This window comes from Callospermophilus lateralis, chromosome 5, assembly GCF_048772815.1.
Source record: "Callospermophilus lateralis isolate mCalLat2 chromosome 5, mCalLat2.hap1, whole genome shotgun sequence".
NCBI lineage: Eukaryota > Metazoa > Chordata > Mammalia > Rodentia > Sciuridae > Callospermophilus > Callospermophilus lateralis.
The window spans coordinates 164993910-165013285 of record NC_135309.1 but is presented as its reverse complement, the minus strand read 5'-3'; the positions used below and the strand labels follow the sequence as shown (position 1 = coordinate 165013285).

The window sequence follows — 19376 nt, the reverse complement described above, 5'->3', positions numbered from 1 at the left end:
TCTAGAGCAGGAGTGGTGAGGAGTACAGGTGACAGTGAGTATGACCAGGTCCCTGGATCTAGAGCAGGAGTGGTGAGGAGGACAGGTGACAGTGAGTATGACCAGGTGCAGGTGCTGGATCCAGAGCAGGAGAGGTGAGGAGGGCAGGTGACAGTGAGTATGACCAGGTGCCTGGATCTAGAGCAGGAGTGGTGAGGAGGGCAGGTGACAGTGAGTATGACCAGGTGCCTGGATCTAGAGCAGGAGAGGTGAGGAGGGCAGGTGACAGTGAGTATGACCAGGTGCCTGGATCTAGAGCAGGAGAGGTGAGGTGGTCAGGTGTCAGTGAGTATGACCAGGTCCCTGGATCTAGAGCAGGAGAGGTGAGGAGGACAGGTGACAGTGAGTATGCCCAGGTGCCTGGATCTAGAGCAGGAGTGGTGAGAAGGACAGGTGACAGTGAGTATGACCAGGTGCCTGGATCTAGAGCAGGAGTGGTGAGGAGTACAGGTGACAGTGAGTATGCCCAGGTGCCTGGATCTAGAGCAGGAGTGGTGAGGTGGTCAGGTGTCAGTGAGTATGACCAGGTGCCTGGATCTAGAGCAGGAGAGGTGAGGAGGGCAGGTGACAGTGAGTATGACCAGGTCCCTGGATCTAGAGCAGGAGAGGTGAGGAGGGCAGGTGACAGTGAGTATGACCAGGTGCCTGGATCTAGAGCAGGAGAGGTGAGGAGGACAGGTGACAGTGAGTATGACCAGGTGCCTGGATCTAGAGCAGGAGAGGTGAGGAGGACAGGTGACAGTGAGTATGACCAGGTGCCTGGATCTAGAGCAGGAGTGGTGAGGAGGACAGGTGTCAGTGAGTATGACCAGGTGCCTGGATCTAGAGCAGGAGAGGTGAGGAGGACAGGTGACAGTGAGTATGACCAGGTGCCTGGATCTAGAGCAGGAGAGGTGAGGAGGACAGGTGACAGTGAGTATGACCAGGTGCCTGGATCTAGAGCAGGAGTGGTGAGGAGGACAGGTGTCAGTGAGTATGACCAGGTGCCTGGATCTAGAGCAGGAGAGGTGAGGAGGACAGGTGACAGTGAGTATGACCAGGCGGTGTCAGTGAGTATGACCAGGTGCCTGGATCTAGAGCAGGAGTGGTGAGGAGGACAGGTGACAGTGAGTATGACCAGGTGCCTGGATCTAGAGCAGGAGAGGTGAGGAGTGCAGGTGTCAGTGAGTATGACCAGGTGCCTGGATCTAGAGCAGGAGAGGTGAGGAGGGCAGGTGACAGTGAGTATGACCAGGTCCCTGGATCTAGAGCAGGAGAGGTGAGGAGGGCAGGTGACAGTGAGTATGACCAGGTGCCTGGATCTAGAGCAGGAGTGGTGAGGAGGACAGGTGTCAGTGAGTATGAACAGGTGCCTGGATCTAGAGCAGGAGTGGTGAGGAGGGCAGGTGACAGTGAGTATGACCAGGTGCCTGGATCTAGAGCAGGAGAGGTGAGGAGGACAGGTGACAGTGAGTATGACCAGGTGCCTGGATCTAGAGCAGGAGAGGTGAGGAGGGCAGGTGACAGTGAGTATGACCAGGTGCCTGGATCTAGAGCAGGAGTGGTGAGGAGGGCAGGTGACAGTGAGTATGACCAGGTGCCTGGATCTAGAGCAGGAGAGGTGAGGAGGGCAGGTGACAGTGAGTATGACCAGGTCCCTGGATCTAGAGCAGGAGAGGTGAGGAGGGCAGGTGACAGTGAGTATGACCAGGTGCCTGGATCTAGAGCAGGAGTGGTGAGGAGGACAGGTGTCAGTGAGTATGACCAGGTGCCTGGATCTAGAGCAGGAGAGGTGAGGAGGGCAGGTGACAGTGAGTATGACCAGGTGCCTGGATCTAGAGCAGGAGTGGTGAGGAGGACAGGTGACAGTGAGTATGACCAGGTGCCTGGATCTAGAGCAGGAGTGGTGAGGAGGACAGGCGTCAGTGAGTATGACCAGGTCCCTGGATCTAGAGCAGGAGAGGTGAGGAGGGCAGGTGACAGTGAGTATGACCAGGTGCCTGGATCTAGAGCAGGAGTGGTGAGGAGGACAGGTGACAGTGAGTATGACCAGGTGCCTGGATCTAGAGCAGGAGTGGTGAGGAGGACAGGTGACAGTGAGTATGACCAGGTGCCTGGATCTAGAGCAGGAGAGGTGAGGAGGGCAGGTGACAGTGAGTATGACCAGGTGCCTGGATCTAGAGCAGGAGTGGTGAGGAGGGCAGGTGACAGTGAGTATGACCAGGTGCCTGGATCTAGAGCAGGAGAGGTGAGGAGGGCAGGTGACAGTGAGTATGACCAGGTGCCTGGATCTAGAGCAGGAGAGGTGAGGTGGTCAGGTGTCAGTGAGTATGACCAGGTCCCTGGATCTAGAGCAGGAGAGGTGAGGAGGACAGGTGACAGTGAGTATGCCCAGGTGCCTGGATCTAGAGCAGGAGTGGTGAGAAGGACAGGTGACAGTGAGTATGACCAGGTGCCTGGATCTAGAGCAGGAGTGGTGAGGAGTACAGGTGACAGTGAGTATGCCCAGGTGCCTGGATCTAGAGCAGGAGTGGTGAGGTGGTCAGGTGTCAGTGAGTATGACCAGGTGCCTGGATCTAGAGCAGGAGAGGTGAGGAGGACAGGTGACAGTGAGTATGACCAGGTGCCTGGATCTAGAGCAGGAGTGGTGAGGAGTACAGGTGACAGTGAGTATGACCAGGTGCCTGGATCTAGAGCAGGAGTGGTGAGGAGGACAGGTGACAGTGAGTATGACCAGGTGCCTGGATCTAGAGCAGGAGAGGTGAGGAGGACAGGTGACAGTGAGTATGACCAGGTCCCTGGATCTAGAGCAGGAGAGGTGAGGAGTGCAGGTGTCAGTGAGTATGACCAGGTCCCTGGATCTAGAGCAGGAGAAGTGAGGAGGACAGGTGACAGTGAGTATGACCAGGTGCCTGGATCTAGAGCAGGAGAGGTGAGGAGGGCAGGTGACAGTGAGTATGACCAGGTCCCTGGATCTAGAGCAGGAGAGGTGAGGAGGGCAGGTGACAGTGAGTATGACCAGGTGCCTGGATCTAGAGCAGGAGAGGTGAGGAGGCAGGTGACAGTGAGTATGACCAGGTCCCTGGATCTAGAGCAGGAGAGGTGAGGAGGGCAGGTGACAGTGAGTAAGACCAGGTTCCCTGGATCTAGAGCAGGAGAGGTGAGGAGGGCAGGTGACAGTGAGTATGACCAGGTGCCTGGATCTAGAGCAGGAGTGGTGAGGAGGGCAGGTGTCAGTGAGTATGACCAGGTGCCTGGATCTAGAGCAGGAGAGGTGAGGAGGGCAGGTGACAGTGAGTATGACCAGGTGCCTGGATCTAGAGCAGGAGTGGTGAGGAGGACAGGTGTCAGTGAGTATGACCAGGTGCCTGGATCTAGAGCAGGAGTGGTGAGGAGTACAGGTGACAGTGAGTATGACCAGGTGCCTGGATCTAGAGCAGGAGTGGTGAGGAGGACAGGTGACAGTGAGTATGACCAGGTGCCTGGATCTAGAGCAGGAGTGGTGAGGAGGACAGGCGTCAGTGAGTATGACCAGGTCCCTGGATCTAGAGCAGGAGAGGTGAGGAGGGCAGGTGACAGTGAGTATGACCAGGTGCCTGGATCTAGAGCAGGAGTGGTGAGGAGTACAGGTGACAGTGAGTATGACCAGGTCCCTGGATCTAGAGCAGGAGTGGTGAGGAGGACAGGTGACAGTGAGTATGACCAGGTGCCTGGATCTAGAGCAGGAGAGGTGAGGAGGGCAGGTGACAGTGAGTATGACCAGGTGCCTGGATCTAGAGCAGGAGTGGTGAGGAGGGCAGGTGACAGTGAGTATGACCAGGTGCCTGGATCTAGAGCAGGAGAGGTGAGGAGGGCAGGTGACAGTGAGTATGACCAGGTGCCTGGATCTAGAGCAGGAGAGGTGAGGTGGTCAGGTGTCAGTGAGTATGACCAGGTCCCTGGATCTAGAGCAGGAGAGGTGAGGAGGACAGGTGACAGTGAGTATGCCCAGGTGCCTGGATCTAGAGCAGGAGTGGTGAGAAGGACAGGTGACAGTGAGTATGACCAGGTGCCTGGATCTAGAGCAGGAGTGGTGAGGAGTACAGGTGACAGTGAGTATGCCCAGGTGCCTGGATCTAGAGCAGGAGTGGTGAGGTGGTCAGGTGTCAGTGAGTATGACCAGGTGCCTGGATCTAGAGCAGGAGAGGTGAGGAGGACAGGTGACAGTGAGTATGACCAGGTGCCTGGATCTAGAGCAGGAGTGGTGAGGAGTACAGGTGACAGTGAGTATGACCAGGTGCCTGGATCTAGAGCAGGAGTGGTGAGGAGGACAGGTGACAGTGAGTATGACCAGGTGCCTGGATCTAGAGCAGGAGAGGTGAGGAGGACAGGTGACAGTGAGTATGACCAGGTCCCTGGATCTAGAGCAGGAGAGGTGAGGAGTGCAGGTGTCAGTGAGTATGACCAGGTCCCTGGATCTAGAGCAGGAGAAGTGAGGAGGACAGGTGACAGTGAGTATGACCAGGTGCCTGGATCTAGAGCAGGAGAGGTGAGGAGGGCAGGTGACAGTGAGTATGACCAGGTCCCTGGATCTAGAGCAGGAGTGGTGAGAAGGGCAGGTGACAGTGAGTATGACCAGGTGCCTGGATCTAGAGCAGGAGAAGTGAGGAGGACAGGTGACAGTGAGTATGACCAGGTGCCTGGATCTAGAGCAGGAGAGGTGAGGAGGGCAGGTGACAGTGAGTATGACCAGGTCCCTGGATCTAGAGCAGGAGAAGTGAGGAGGGCAGGTGACAGTGAGTATGACCAGGTGCCTGGATCTAGAGCAGGAGAGGTGAGGAGGGCAGGTGACAGTGAGTATGACCAGGTGCCTGGATCTAGAGCAGGAGAGGTGAGGAGGGCAGGTGACAGTGAGTATGACCAGGTCCCTGGATCTAGAGCAGGAGAGGTGAGGAGGGCAGGTGACAGTGAGTATGACCAGGTGCCTGGATCTAGAGCAGGAGAGGTGAGGAGGGCAGGTGACAGTGAGTATGACCAGGTCCCTGGATCTAGAGCAGGAGAGGTGAGGAGGGCAGGTGACAGTGAGTATGACCAGGTGCCTGGATCTAGAGCAGGAGTGGTGAGGAGGACAGGTGTCAGTGAGTATGACCAGGTGCCTGGATCTAGAGCAGGAGTGGTGAGGATGGCAGGTGACAGTGAGTATGACCAGGTGCCTGGATCTAGAGCAGGAGAGGTGAGGAGGACAGGTGACAGTGAGTATGACCAGGTGCCTGGATCTAGAGCAGGAGAGGTGAGGAGGGCAGGTGACAGTGAGTATGACCAGGTGCCTGGATCTAGAGCAGGAGAGGTGAGGAGGACAGGTGACAGTGAGTATGACCAGGTGCCTGGATCTAGAGCAGGAGTGGTGAGGAGGACAGGAAACAGTGAGTATGACCAGGTCCCTGGATCTAGAGCAGGAGTGGTGAGGAGGGCAGGTGACAGTGAGTATGACCAGGTGCCTGGATCTAGAGCAGGAGAGGTGAGTAGGGCAGGTGACAGTGAGTATGACCAGGTCCCTGGATCTAGAGCAGGAGAGGTGAGGAGGGCAGGTGACAGTGAGTATGACCAGGTGCCTGGATCTAGAGCAGGAGAGGTGAGGAGGACAGGTGACAGTGAGTATGACCAGGTGCCTGGATCTAGAGCAGGAGAGGTGAGGAGGACAGGTGACAGTGAGTATGACCAGGTGCCTGGATCTAGAGCAGGAGTGGTGAGGAGGACAGGTGTCAGTGAGTATGACCAGGTGCCTGGATCTAGAGCAGGAGAAGTGAGGAGTGCAGGTGTCAGTGAGTATGACCAGGTGCCTGGATCTAGAGCAGGAGAGGTGAGGAGGGCAGGTGACAGTGAGTATGACCAGGTCCCTGGATCTAGAGCAGGAGTGGTGAGGAGGGCAGGTGACAGTGAGTATGACCAGGTGCCTGGATCTAGAGCAGGAGTGGTGAGGAGGACAGGTGTCAGTGAGTATGAACAGGTGCCTGGATCTAGAGCAGGAGTGGTGAGGAGGGCAGGTGACAGTGAGTATGACCAGGTGCCTGGATCTAGAGCAGGAGAGGTGAGGAGGACAGGTGACAGTGAGTATGACCAGGTGCCTGGATCTAGAGCAGGAGAGGTGAGGAGGACAGGTGACAGTGAGTATGACCAGGTGCCTGGATCTAGAGCAGGAGTGGTGAGGAGGACAGGTGACAGTGAGTATGACCAGGTCCCTGGATCTAGAGCAGGAGAGGTGAGGAGGACAGGTGACAGTGAGTATGACCAGGTGCCTGGATCTAGAGCAGGAGTGGTGAGGAGGACAGGTGACAGTGAGTATGACCAGGTGCCTGGATCTAGAGCAGGAGTGGTGAGGAGGACAGGCGTCAGTGAGTATGACCAGGTCCCTAGATCTAGAGCAGGAGAGGTGAGGAGGGCAGGTGACAGTGAGTATGACCAGGTGCCTGGATCTAGAGCAGGAGTGGTGAGGAGTACAGGTGACAGTGAGTATGACCAGGTCCCTGGATCTAGAGCAGGAGTGGTGAGGAGGACAGGTGACAGTGAGTATGACCAGGTGCCTGGATCTAGAGCAGGAGAGGTGAGGAGGGCAGGTGACAGTGAGTATGACCAGGTGCCTGGATCTAGAGCAGGAGTGGTGAGGAGGGCAGGTGACAGTGAGTATGACCAGGTGCCTGGATCTAGAGCAGGAGAGGTGAGGAGGGCAGGTGACAGTGAGTATGACCAGGTGCCTGGATCTAGAGCAGGAGAGGTGAGGTGGTCAGGTGTCAGTGAGTATGACCAGGTCCCTGGATCTAGAGCAGGAGAGGTGAGGAGGACAGGTGACAGTGAGTATGCCCAGGTGCCTGGATCTAGAGCAGGAGTGGTGAGAAGGACAGGTGACAGTGAGTATGACCAGGTGCCTGGATCTAGAGCAGGAGTGGTGAGGAGTACAGGTGACAGTGAGTATGCCCAGGTGCCTGGATCTAGAGCAGGAGTGGTGAGGTGGTCAGGTGTCAGTGAGTATGACCAGGTGCCTGGATCTAGAGCAGGAGAGGTGAGGAGGACAGGTGACAGTGAGTATGACCAGGTGCCTGGATCTAGAGCAGGAGTGGTGAGGAGTACAGGTGACAGTGAGTATGACCAGGTGCCTGGATCTAGAGCAGGAGTGGTGAGGAGGACAGGTGACAGTGAGTATGACCAGGTGCCTGGATCTAGAGCAGGAGAGGTGAGGAGGACAGGTGACAGTGAGTATGACCAGGTCCCTGGATCTAGAGCAGGAGAGGTGAGGAGTGCAGGTGTCAGTGAGTATGACCAGGTCCCTGGATCTAGAGCAGGAGAAGTGAGGAGGACAGGTGACAGTGAGTATGACCAGGTGCCTGGATCTAGAGCAGGAGAGGTGAGGAGGGCAGGTGACAGTGAGTATGACCAGGTCCCTGGATCTAGAGCAGGAGTGGTGAGAAGGGCAGGTGACAGTGAGTATGACCAGGTCCCTGGATCTAGAGCAGGAGAAGTGAGGAGGACAGGTGACAGTGAGTATGACCAGGTGCCTGGATCTAGAGCAGGAGAGGTGAGGAGGACAGGTGACAGTGAGTATGACCAGGTGCCTGGATCTAGAGCAGGAGAGGTGAGGAGGGCAGGTGACAGTGAGTATGACCAGGTCCCTGGATCTAGAGCAGGAGTGGTGAGAAGGGCAGGTGACAGTGAGTATGACCAGGTCCCTGGATCTAGAGCAGGAGAAGTGAGGAGGACAGGTGACAGTGAGTATGACCAGGTGCCTGGATCTAGAGCAGGAGAGGTGAGGAGGGCAGGTGACAGTGAGTATGACCAGGTCCCTGGATCTAGAGCAGGAGAAGTGAGGAGGGCAGGTGACAGTGAGTATGACCAGGTGCCTGGATCTAGAGCAGGAGAGGTGAGGAGGGCAGGTGACAGTGAGTATGACCAGGTGCCTGGATCTAGAGCAGGAGAGGTGAGGAGGGCAGGTGACAGTGAGTATGACCAGGTGCCTGGATCTAGAGCAGGAGAGGTGAGGAGGGCAGGTGACAGTGAGTATGACCAGGTGCCTGGATCTAGAGAAGGAGAGGTGAGGAGGGCAGGTGTCAGTGAGTATGACCAGGTCCCTGGATCTAGAGCAGCAGTGGTGAGGAGGGCAGGTGACAGTGAGTATGACCAGGTGCCTGGATCTAGAGCAGGAGTGGTGAGGAGGACAGGTGTCAGTGAGTATGACCAGGTGCCTGGATCTAGAGCAGGAGAGGTGAGGAGTGCAGGTGACAGTGAGTATGACCAGGTGCCTGGATCTAGAGCAGGAGAGGTGAGGTGGTCAGGTGTCAGTGAGTATGACCAGGTCCCTGGATCTAGAGCAGGAGAGGTGAGGAGGACAGGTGTCAGTGAGTATGACCAGGTCCCTGGATCTAGAGCAGCAGTGGTGAGGAGGGCAGGTGACAGTGAGTATGACCAGGTGCCTGGATCTAGAGAAGGAGAGGTGAGGAGGGCAGGTGACAGTGAGTATGACCAGGTGCCTGGATCTAGAGCAGCAGTGGTGAGGAAGGCAGGTGACAGTGAGTATGCCCAGGTGCCTGGAAGTACACCAGGAGTGGTGCCGTGGGACGTCACCTTGACTATGGCCAAGCGTGTGTTTAGGAGCATATTTGATGCGGTGGACAGGTGTCATCCAGGTAGCCATTTGCCTAATAGTGGGTCAAATGTCGAGCGCCGCATACCTTGATATTTCAGTTTCCCTGGGGTCCCACTGGGCTCTCCCTCCATGATCCAGCACCTTCAGTGAGCATTTTGTGTCTGCGCTGACTGCAGTCAGGCCCCTGCTGCGGCTCCTGTGGCCAGCTCTTTTTCTGTGCTGAATCTAGAGCTATGAGTGCATGCAGGAAAGCTGTCTGCTGCAGACCCTGAGGGTGTAAAGGGCTTCAGGGCAGGTGGGATCAGTTGGGCGCCTTTGGAGCACCCCTGCCAGGTGCAAGCCACTCCTGCTCTCCCCAGCTCTGGTCAGGTGGTCCTGGACCCCAAGCAGATTCCCAGCTGCAGCAGGGGTGCTGCCCTGTGGCTAGAACCCTCTATCGCTGTTTAGGCATGGCACCCTCCACCACAGCTGGCAGCCAGAGTGGCCCACTCTGGGCCCACTGGGCCTGGGTGGAGACACCCTGCGGCCAGCTCTGCAGCTGCTTCTCATGGCCAGTCCCAGTGCCCAGGTGAAAACACTCCTAAGGCCTGGAAGTGTTGGCTCCCGCTCCGAATCTGGAAGCCCTGGCCCTAGGAGCCAGCCACAGGATGTCACTGGGCTGGAAGGTGCAGACAGGGAGGAGGAAGGGGGAGGGATGAGGGAGGAAGAGTAAGAGGGGGAGAATGGGGAAGGAGGGGGAAGAGGAGGGTGGAGGAGAAAGAGGGAGGAGGGAGAACGGGAAGGGGGAGGGGGAGGATTAAAGAGGAAGGGATGAAGGGGAGGACGGAAAAGGAAAGGGAAGAGGAAGGGGATGGAATTGAAGGGGAAGAGGAGGAGGATGGAGGAGGGGAGGAGGGGAGGATGGAGGAGACAGGGGGAGGATGGTAGAGGGGAGGAGGGGAGGAAGGGAGGATGGAGGAGACAGGGGGAGGAGGGGAGGAAGGAAGAGGAAGAGGGAGGAGGGGAGGATGGAGGAGACAGGGGGAGGAGGGGAGGATGGAGGAGACAGGGGGAGGAGGGGAGGATGGAAGAGGAAGAGGGAGGAGGGGGAGGATGGAGGAGACAGGGGAGGAGGGGAGGAGGGTCGAGGACGAGGGAGGAGGGGGAGGATGGAGGAGACAGGGGAGGAGGGGAGGAGGGAAGAGGAAGAGGGAGGAGGGGGAGGATGGAGGAGACAGGGGAGGAGGGGAGGAGGGAAGAGGAAGAGGGAGGAGGGGGAGGATGGAGGAGACAGGGGAGGAGGGGAGGAGGGAAGAGGAAGAGGGAGGAGGGGGAGGATGGAGGAGACAGGGGAGGAGGGGAGGAGGGAAGAGGAAGAGGGAGGAGGGGGAGGATGGAGGAGACAGGGGAGGAGGGGAGGAGGGAAGAGGAAGAGGGAGGAGGGGGAGGATGGAAGAGGAAGAGGGAGGAAGGGAGGATGAAAGAGGAAGGGGAAGAGGTGGAGGATGTAGGAGAAAGGGGGAGGAGGGGAGGAGCGGGAGGATGGAAGAGGAAGGGGAAGAGGTGGAGGATGTAGGAGAGAGGGTGCGGAGGGTGAGGAAGGGGATAATGGGAAGAGGAGGATGGAAGAGGAGGAAGATGGAGGAGAAACGGGGAGGAGGGGAGGAGGGGGAGGATGGAGGAGAAAGGGGGAGGAGGGGAGGAGGGGGAGGATGGAGGAGAAAGGGGGAGGAGGGGAGGAGGGGGAGGATGGAGGAGAAAGGGGGAGGAGGGGAGGAGGGGGAGGATGGAGGAGAAAGGGGGAGGAGGGGAGGAGGGAGAGGATGGAAGAGAAAGGGGGAGGAGGGGGAGGATGGAGGAGAAAGGGGGAGGAGGGGAGGAGGGAGAGGATGGAAGAGGAAGGGGGAGGAGGGAGAGGATGGAAGAGGAAGGGGGAGGAGGGGGAGAGGATGAAAGGTGGAGGCGGAGGGGTAGAGGCCAGGGGAGGCCTCCAGGTTCTGGACAGCAGCATGCCGGTCAGGGATGGGCCACTGTTGGGTGTTCTTGGGCTCCATTCCGGATGCTGGGAGGGGTGGGTGTGAAGGAGACAGATCCCAGATGCATGCGACAGTGCTGCAGACCCCCAAGAGACCCACTGGCTGAGCACAGGACCCACATCCCTGACCACCAGCCAGCTGGTCCAGGTTCGAAAGCTCTCTCAGCTAAGGTGGGCTCAGGGACAGCAGGCTAGAATGACCACGGTAGCCTGAACCCCAGAGAAAAGTCACCTACAGGAGCAAGGGAAGCAGCTGGCCACTGAAGCTCACCTCCCTCATTCTCCCCAGAACCCACAGGAGGTGACCCACATCCAATGTCAGGGTGAGGCTTGGCTGTATGGGGTCCAGAAATGTCCCATCATTTGTCACTGCCTGGAGGGAGGGCTTACCCAGGGACAAAGGCGGTCCAGAGCCTGGTCACGCCTTGAGACTGAGCTCACCCCCCGCCCCACAGCTCTCTATTTCAAGTCCACTTGGGCACAACATGGCCCTTTGGTATTGTTTATTGTAATCATGACAGCCCCCGCGCCCGGCTCTCCCAGACACTCCATGTGAGTGGCCACTCATCTCTGCAGAGACCACTGTCCCAGGCAGGGAGAGCCCCGCAGGCTCCACAGACTGGGCATTTTCTGAATGTGTGTGTCCCTCAGAGCACACAGCACAGAGTCCCAAAAGCCCATGTCCACCAGGCAACCGTTCTGACCCTCAGCACCTGTGACCTGGGGCCATGGGGTGACCAGGGTTGCCCATGAACAAGGTCTGGGCCACTGGTTCAAATAGGTTTCTGGGATTGGACCCCAGGACTGGGCTGCTGCCCTTCAGAGCAACCTGACAACTGACACCAAACCCGGTGCTGCCCACTGTTCCCAGCTCAGCTGTGACCCCAAGGCAGAGGGAGGGAAGGCTGGGGTCGGCAGGCCTTCCCAGGTTCATGCACTTCCTACCGCCTGGACCTGGCAGCTGCTGCTGGGATGGAGCTGACCACATGCCCATCCCACTGGCCAACAGTGTCCACAATGAGGTGTCTGCCTGGCCCTGCACACCTGAACCCTGCTGGAGCTGGCACAGCCCCTCGGGGACATCTGCCCACTTTGGGGATTGGTGCACCACAAAGTCCAAAGAGCATGAGTGGCATCCCAAAGACCACAGGCCTGTCCCTCCCGGGGTGCCCCAGCCAGGTCCTGTCCTGGAAGCACAGAGCAACTGTGGGCAGACACCCGGCTGTCGTGCCTCCACCCTGGGCGTCCAGCCTCAGGACTCTGAGAAGGAAGATTCTGTTCTTCATAAGTAACCAACCGTTCCTGGACCAAGAGGGAGCCACAGAAACCAGGTAAGGCTGGAGCGCCAAGACCCAGGAGCTGGAGGGACAGGAAGGAGCCTCCTGGGACCTCCAGAGAAGGGTCGGCCACCACACTGATAGGCTGGGCTGCTGGCCTTCAGGCCCGGGAGAGTGGGCTTCTGACAGGTCAAGCACACAGCTCCTGCCACTCTGTGGTGCAGCCTCTAGATCCTGAGGCCAGAAGAGGCAGTGCCCCCCAGAGGTACAGAGAAGGCAAAGGCCCAGGGGCAGGCCAGTTGGAGATCCTCTCCAGAGGCAGGGGGACTGGGACACTCCCATATGACACCTGTCTTCTGACACCCACCTGGCCTCCAGGTGCCCCCAAGCCTAACCTACATTCACATGCCCAGGGGACACCTCTCAGACCCAGAGGCCTTGGGAGACACTGTCTGGTGGCCTTCAAGCTGCTGTGAGCCCTGTGAAATGCCCTCTCATGTTTCTTTCCCAGAGCATCTTGCATCTGGACCTGAAGACCCTAAGTGACAGCCTACAGCTGAACTGCTGCCAGTCCTGCACGGGGCGGCGGGGGGGACGTGGACCCACACAGCTTGACTCCCTCCAAGCACTGAGGGGCACAGCTGCTGTGTCTATGGGCCACCTTCCTGGGTCTAGGGCTGCTGGTCACAGAGCTGCAGGACTGACCAAAGCCATTCCCAGGAACTGGGGCTCCCTCCCTAAGGAGAGCTGCTGATCTGGGATGCCCTGGGTGGGCAGTGTCCTGGGTCACGGACGGGATGACCATGGGTGAGAGATGCCCTGGTGGGTTGACAGGGATTGGGGGGTGCTCTGGGTGGGGATGCCCTGGGCAAGGATCCCCTAGGTCATGGCTGGGGTTGCTATGGGTGGGAAGTGTCCTGGGTGGGGGTGAAATGGGGGGATGGCTGGGAGATGTCCTGGGTGGGTTGACAGGGATTGGGGGGTGCTCTGGGTGGGGATGCCCTGGGTCATGACTGGGGTTGCCATGGATGAGTGATGCCTAGGGTGGGAGGTGAGCTGTGTGGGGTGACATGGGTGGGGGTGACATGGGGGGGGGATGACCGGGAGATGTCCTGGGTGGGGGACACTCAGGGCAGGGCCTCACCCCTCACCAGGCTCCCGCCTCCCTGAGTCTTGGATGGGTTGCCATGGATGAGTGATGCCTCCGGTGGGGGGTGCCTGGGTGGGGGTGACATGGGTGGGGGTGACATGGGTGGGGGTGACATGGGTGGGAGATGCCTGGGTGGGGGTGACATGGGTGGGAGATGCCTGGGTGGGGGTGACATGGGTGGGGGTGACATGGGTGGGAGATGCCTGGGTGGGAGTGACATGGGTGGGGGTGACATGGGTGGGAGATGCCTGGGTGGGGGTGACATGGGTGGGGGTGACATGGGTGGGGGTGCCCTGGGTGGGAGTGACATGGGTGGGGGTGACATGGGTGGGAGATGCCTGGGTGGGAGTGACATGGGTGGGGGTGACATGGGTGGGAGATGCCTGGGTGGGGGTGACATGGGTGGGGGTGACATGGGTGGGGGTGCCCTGGGTGGGAGTGACATGGGTGGGGGTGACATGGGTGGGAGATGCCTGGGTGGGAGTGACATGGGTGGGGGTGACATGGGTGGGAGATGCCTGGGTGGGGGTGACATGGGTGGGGGTGACATGGGTGGGGGTGCCCTGGGTGGGAGTGACATGGGTGGGGGTGACATGGGTGGGAGATGCCTGGGTGGGAGTGACATGGGTGGGGGTGACATGGGTGGGAGATGCCTGGGTGGGGGTGACATGGGTGGGGGTGACATGGGTGGGAGATGCCTGGGTGGGAGTGACATGGGTGGGGGTGACATGGGTGGGAGATGCCTGGGTGGGGGTGACATGGGTGGGGGTGACATGGGTGGGAGATGCCTGGGTGGGGGTGACATGGGTGGGGGTGCCCTGGGTGGGGGTGACATGGGTGGGGGTGACATGGGTGGGAGATGCCTGGGTGGGGGTGACATGGGTGGGGGTGACATGGGTGGGAGATGCCTGGGTGGGAGTGACATGGGTGGGGGTGACATGGGTGGGAGATGCCTGGGTGGGAGTGACATGGGTGGGGGTGACATGGGTGGGAGATGCCTGGGTGGGGGTGACATGGGTGGGGGTGACATGGGTGGGGGTGCCCTGGGTGGGGGTGACATGGGTGGGGGTGACATGGGTGGGAGATGCCTGGGTGGGGGTGACATGGGTGGGGGTGACATGGGTGGGAGATGCCTGGGTGGGAGTGACATGGGTGGGGGTGACATGGGTGGGAGATGCCTGGGTGGGAGTGACATGGGTGGGGGTGACATGGGTGGGGGGTGCCTGGGTGGGAGTGACATGGGTGGGGGTGACATGGGTGGGGGTGACATGGGTGGGAGATGCTGGGTGGGGGTGACATGGGTGGGGGTGACATGGGTGGGAGATGCCTGGGTGGGGGTGACATGGGTGGGGGTGACATGGGTGGGAGATGCCTGGGTGGGGGTGCCCTGGGTGGGGGTGACATGGGTGGGAGATGCCTGGGTGGGGGTGCCCTGGGTGGGGGATGATGGGAGGATGCCCTGGGTGGGGGTGCCCTGGGTGGGGGTGCCCTGGGTGGGGGGTGACATGGGTGGGGGTGACATGGGTGGGGTGACATGGGTGGGGGATGATGGGGGATGCCCTGGGTGAGGGATGGCCTGGATGAGGGGTGCCCTGGGTGGGGGGTGCCCTGGGTGGGGGTGACATGGGTGGGGGATGATGGGGGATGCCCTGGGTGAGGGATGCCCTGGGAGGGGGGTGCCCTGGGTGGGAATGCCCTGGGTTGTGGTAAGATGGGTGGAGGAGATGGGGGATGCCCTGGGTGGGGGTTGCCCTGGGTCATGGATGGGTTGCCATGGATGGAGAGGCCCTGGGTGAGGTGCCCTGGGTGGGGGATGAGGTAGGAGGCTGTGGTTTGGCACTTTGCACTTAGGAGGCTTCTCTCCCCAGGAGAAGCTGAGCACCAGGGAGCAGGCGGGGGCTAGGGACCGCTGTGAGCCCCAGATGGGGCTGGGCAGCTCCACCCCTTCCTTCCCAGGAAAGCCTTCTGCATAAGCAAGGGGTTGGATGGTATGCACTTTCCACCTGCTGGAGGGTGGTGGCCGGTGGGCACAGCCATGGCGCCTGAGCTAGGCTGGAGGCCTCTGCAGTGCTGGGCAGCTATAAATAGGCCTCCCCAGAAAGCTCTAGATCTGAGCCTCTGCTGGGCTGGGGAGGAGCTGGGAGGTGATGGGTGGTTTGAATCTTCTTGATGGAATTCTACTGTGATCTGCACACTTTCCAGTGAGCACTCTCCTCTGGGTAGTAGTTGGAGCAGTCATTACTGCAGCATCAGAGTGAGGAAGCTGGGAGCAGGGGACCAGGAGGTGAGTATGAAGGCCGGGGCATGGCCTGCCTCTGCACCAGGCTCCCGCCGCCTCCTTCCCTCTGCCAACACAGACAGCGGCGCTCAGCCCACCACCTAGCAGTGCCTCTGTGGAGGCGGATCTCTGTGGAAATAACGCCCTACAGACCCTTCTCAGTTAGGGACCTCACACCCTAACACCGCGGGCGCCCTGCAGCCACCGAGGGGGGCAGGGCCCCTCCCCTGGCCAAGTGCTTCCAGGATCATGTGATGGGAGAGGGGCTGGCTGGAGCCCACAGCTGCGACACGCGTCTGTGAACCCAGTTCCAGGCTGGGCCAGTGCTGTCTGCGCCACCAGACCCCCCCCCCCCAGTGGCCCCGGTGCTGTGGGCTCACGTCACCATTGGGGCCGGGGTAGTCCGGAGGCAGAAGGGGCGTGTGAGAGCGGGCGGGTTCATCAGCCCCCCAGGAACACGCGCACAAAGGACCATCCCTAGGGTCCGTGACAGCTGGTCTGCTCCTCCCGAAAGACGCCTGAGCGTCGGGGACAGCAGCTTCAGAACCACCGGCCACAAAGGGGCGCGACGCGTCCCCCTCGCCTCCTCTCAAGGTCCTCATTTACATAACCGAAACCGCAGACTAAAGAGCTCCGTCCTCCCCAAAGGCAGGGCCGAAGCTGGGGCCGTGAAGGCGGCGTCCCGGCAGCCCTCGCCCTCCCGCTGGCCGCGACACGGGTGCGCAGCCTGTGGACAGCCGCGCTGGGATCTGCGGAGCCGCTGGCGCTGTCACCTGCAGGGTGGGGACGGTGGGGACTCTGGCGCCGGGCCTCCGCACCTCCGCGCGCGAGACCGTGGCCTCGTTTCGCACCTCTGCGCCCCAATTCGCCACGGTTCCTTGGCGGCGGCGGCGGCGGTCGGGGATCTGCCGAGGGCAGGCACTGCTCCTGCCGCCGCGCGGGGGCCTGCAGCGAAGGGCCGCCGTGCGCCCTCGGTCCACCGCGGTGAGCTGACTCCAAGACAGACCACAACGCGTGCTGGGGACCAGTCGGACCTGTCCTGGGGGCCGCCGCCCGGCTCGCCCCCCGGAGGAGAAACACGCAGCTCCTGCGGCTGCTGCCCGCCAGGACCCCGCCCCGGGGAGGGTCGCAGGTGGCGCGCACGCGGCCATCGGGGAAATCGCAGGCACTCTGTCGCGCGGACCCGCCGGACCTGCGCCCCAGGCCTTGCACAGCGCCCACTCTGCTCCGGCTTACCTCGGAGATGCAGCCACTGCGGCGCGGCGCCTCCGCGATCGGCCCTGCGCCTGAAGCCCGAGCGCAGCGCCACCGCCACCGCCACCGCCCCGGCCCCTCCCCGCCGGCTCCGCCCCGGCCCCGCCCCCCGGTCCCGGCCCCGCGCGCACCGCGGCCCCGCCCGGCCCGAGCGCGGCTCACCGAGCAGCGAGGTCGCGATGCCTTACAAGGCCTCCCGCGCAGGCCCCGCCGGCCATGGGCGCCCGCTCGGCGTAGGGCGCGGCTGTCCGCGGAGCGTGGGAACCCGGCGGAGGCCGGGCGGGGGCGCACCTGGCCTTCGGGCTAGAGCGCGCGGCCAGTCCGGGTGGGCGCCGAAGGGGAGAGGCACTGGCAGCGGCTGGCCCCATGCCTGCAGGCTCTGGGCTCTGCTGAGATACAGGCGGCCTCTGGTCCCCTGGGTCCTTAAGGCCACAGGACACTTCCAGCTTTACTACTGTGGCTCTGGTGGACCTGAGTACCCCCGACCCCAGCCATGTTCAATCTGCTGGCTGCAGTCCCCGTCTCATGTAGGCCTTGTCCCTTTCTCCTGACACCAGGACCCTCCCTCCCCCTCTGCCCCTTTCCTCGTTAGAACAGCCCCCCCCCCTTCCAGACTGCACCTTTCTCCTGGCTGCAGGACCCCACCCACCCAAGACAGACATCCAGGCTCTGTCCACTTACACGGGCACTGGCCCACCCAGCTTCCATCTCCCACCCAGCTTCCGTCTGTCTCCCTGGGAGCACCCAGGAGGAAGCTGAGATCTGACATACCAGCCCATTCATGGGTGAGGGTCTGAGGCTTCAGGAGCCAGGAAGAGCCAGGCTCTTGGGGGCATCTTGCCCCCATCTCAAGCTGCTTCCTCTGACCCTCTGTTTCTTCTGCTCAGAGGCCCTGCTGGCCTCCTGTGAGACTTGGAGCTCTTTCTATTGGGTGGAGGCCTGGTTAGCAACGATGTCAATCACGGTCTTCCTACTGGTATATCAGCAAAAACCCACACTTACCTCGAAAAACAGGTGCTTCCAAAAGCTTTGCCCATACTCCCGACAAATGCACTGATTTCTCCCAGGAAACTGCAGAGGCGGCAGCAGACTCAGGCAGCAGCTTTCAGGGACCCTTGGGAAGGAGGGCAAGTTGTGCGGGTCAGCTGCAGGAGCAGTGTGTCCAGGGTGTTGAGGGAGCCTCCAGGTGAGGCTGTGTGCCTGGCTTCCCGTCAGGCGCCCACAGTTCGTGAAGACATGGTGGTTGTGAATAAAACTGCTTTGGGTGTGTGACTTTATGGCAGGCAGCCTGAGACGTGCTGATACAGTCACCTCCCGGTTTGGGAATGGGAGGGTCCTGCAACCCAGCCTGGCCTCCTGACCAGCACACCCTGGGTAGGATGGCCTGGTGCCTTGGCACTTGGTCCCATTGCAGGACCTGGATGACCTCTGCCCCCTCCAGCTGTTCAAGACTGGCCATCAGTGGGTATGTGTCCCAGGTGCCCTGTGAAGGGGCTGCCCTAACAAGTCCTTCCACATGGGTGGCTTGGACCTCATCGACTCTGTCCAGCTCTGGGGCCAGAAATGCCACAGTGTGGTGGACGAGCCCTGTGCCCTGTGAGGCTCCAGGGAACCTCCCTGCCCCTTCCTGCTGTGTCACCTGGCCTTACCTCTGTCCTCATGGCCCAGGCGTCTGTCTCCTCTGTGTCACAGCCCACTTGGGAGGCCTTGATGCCCACGGGGTGTGCCCTGTGGCCCCGGCGGAGCTCTCGGATGTCTGGGCTGCTCCTGGAGGCTGTCCTGCCCACCTGGACCGCAGTTGCCCTTAGCCAGGGCCCTGGAGCTTCTTCATGCAGCCTGCTCACGGGAAGCTCTTGGCCCTCCAGGTTACAAGTGACCTGGGCAGTCATGTCCACGGGTTTGTAGGCACATCAGCAGCTCAGAAAAGCCCACAGCAGACCCTCCACCAGACCCACTCCAGAGAGATGGAAAGACAGAGGCAGAGTCACACAGAGTCGGACGGACTCAGAGACAGACTGCGTGAGGGACAGGGAGCAGAGTGGAGCTGGCTTGGCCTGGTCGCCTGCTGCTCCACTCCCTGGAGCTCAGTGGAGACAAGCGGCTTGTGTCAGGGCAGGGCCCCGCTGGCCGAGTGGTCACAGGGTCGTAGATGTCAGCACCTCACAGCCAGGTGTGCTGGGCCTGCTGGGGCTTCCCAGGGAGCTGGGGTGCAGCGAGCCCTGGGAGGGAGACCCAGCGTGGCATCCAGGGTCCTTCCTGTCCTGTGGGAGGCACTTCCTGCTGCAGTGGGCGGGGAAGCCTCTCTGCTTGCCCAGCCTGGTGCCCCCAGGGTCCTGCGGACTGTCAGGGAGCTCACTGTGGGCGCAGCTGTGGGGCAACAGCCCAGAACGTGGGCCTCCAGGGTCCAAGGGGTTCTGCCCAGCTGGGGGCCTCGAGCCCCTCCCGTCCTGCTCTATGCACCCCCTCCTGGCTGCCTGGGTCTGCCCCTCTGAGCGGCTCTGTGCAGCCCACCACTCTCTGTGGCCACCTGGGTCTGCCCCTCTGAGCGGCTCTGTGCAGCCCACCACTCTCTGTGGCCACCTGGGTCTGCCCCTCTGACCGGCTCTGTGCAGCCCACCACTCTCTGTGGCCTCCTGGGTCTGCCCCTCTGAGCGGCTCTGTGCACCCCACCACTCTCTGTGGCCACCTGGGTAGGGTTTTATTCAGTGTCCTGGCCCACAGGGTATAGTCTGGGGCCACACCTGGCATGGGGATTATGGGATGTCACCCTC

The 19376-nt window shown here is 60.8% G+C and overlaps 1 protein-coding gene across 2 annotated transcripts in view; it reads right to left on the bottom strand.

Moving 5' to 3' along the window:
- Positions 1–16824, bottom strand: part of Tppp (tubulin polymerization promoting protein) — a 49977-nt gene extending 33153 nt beyond the window's left edge. Inside the window, exon 1 of one of the 2 annotated variants that reach the window (XM_077109501.1) lies at positions 16768–16824. In XM_077109501.1, coding sequence (XP_076965616.1) covers positions 16768–16823 — 56 coding nt within the window. In that variant the 5' untranslated portion in view covers position 16824. Of the gene's footprint in view, positions 1–16587; positions 16667–16767 lie in introns of those variants that run through there. The other variant, XM_077109502.1, reaches the window with a different exon arrangement.
- Positions 16825–19376: the final 2552 nt, after the last annotated feature.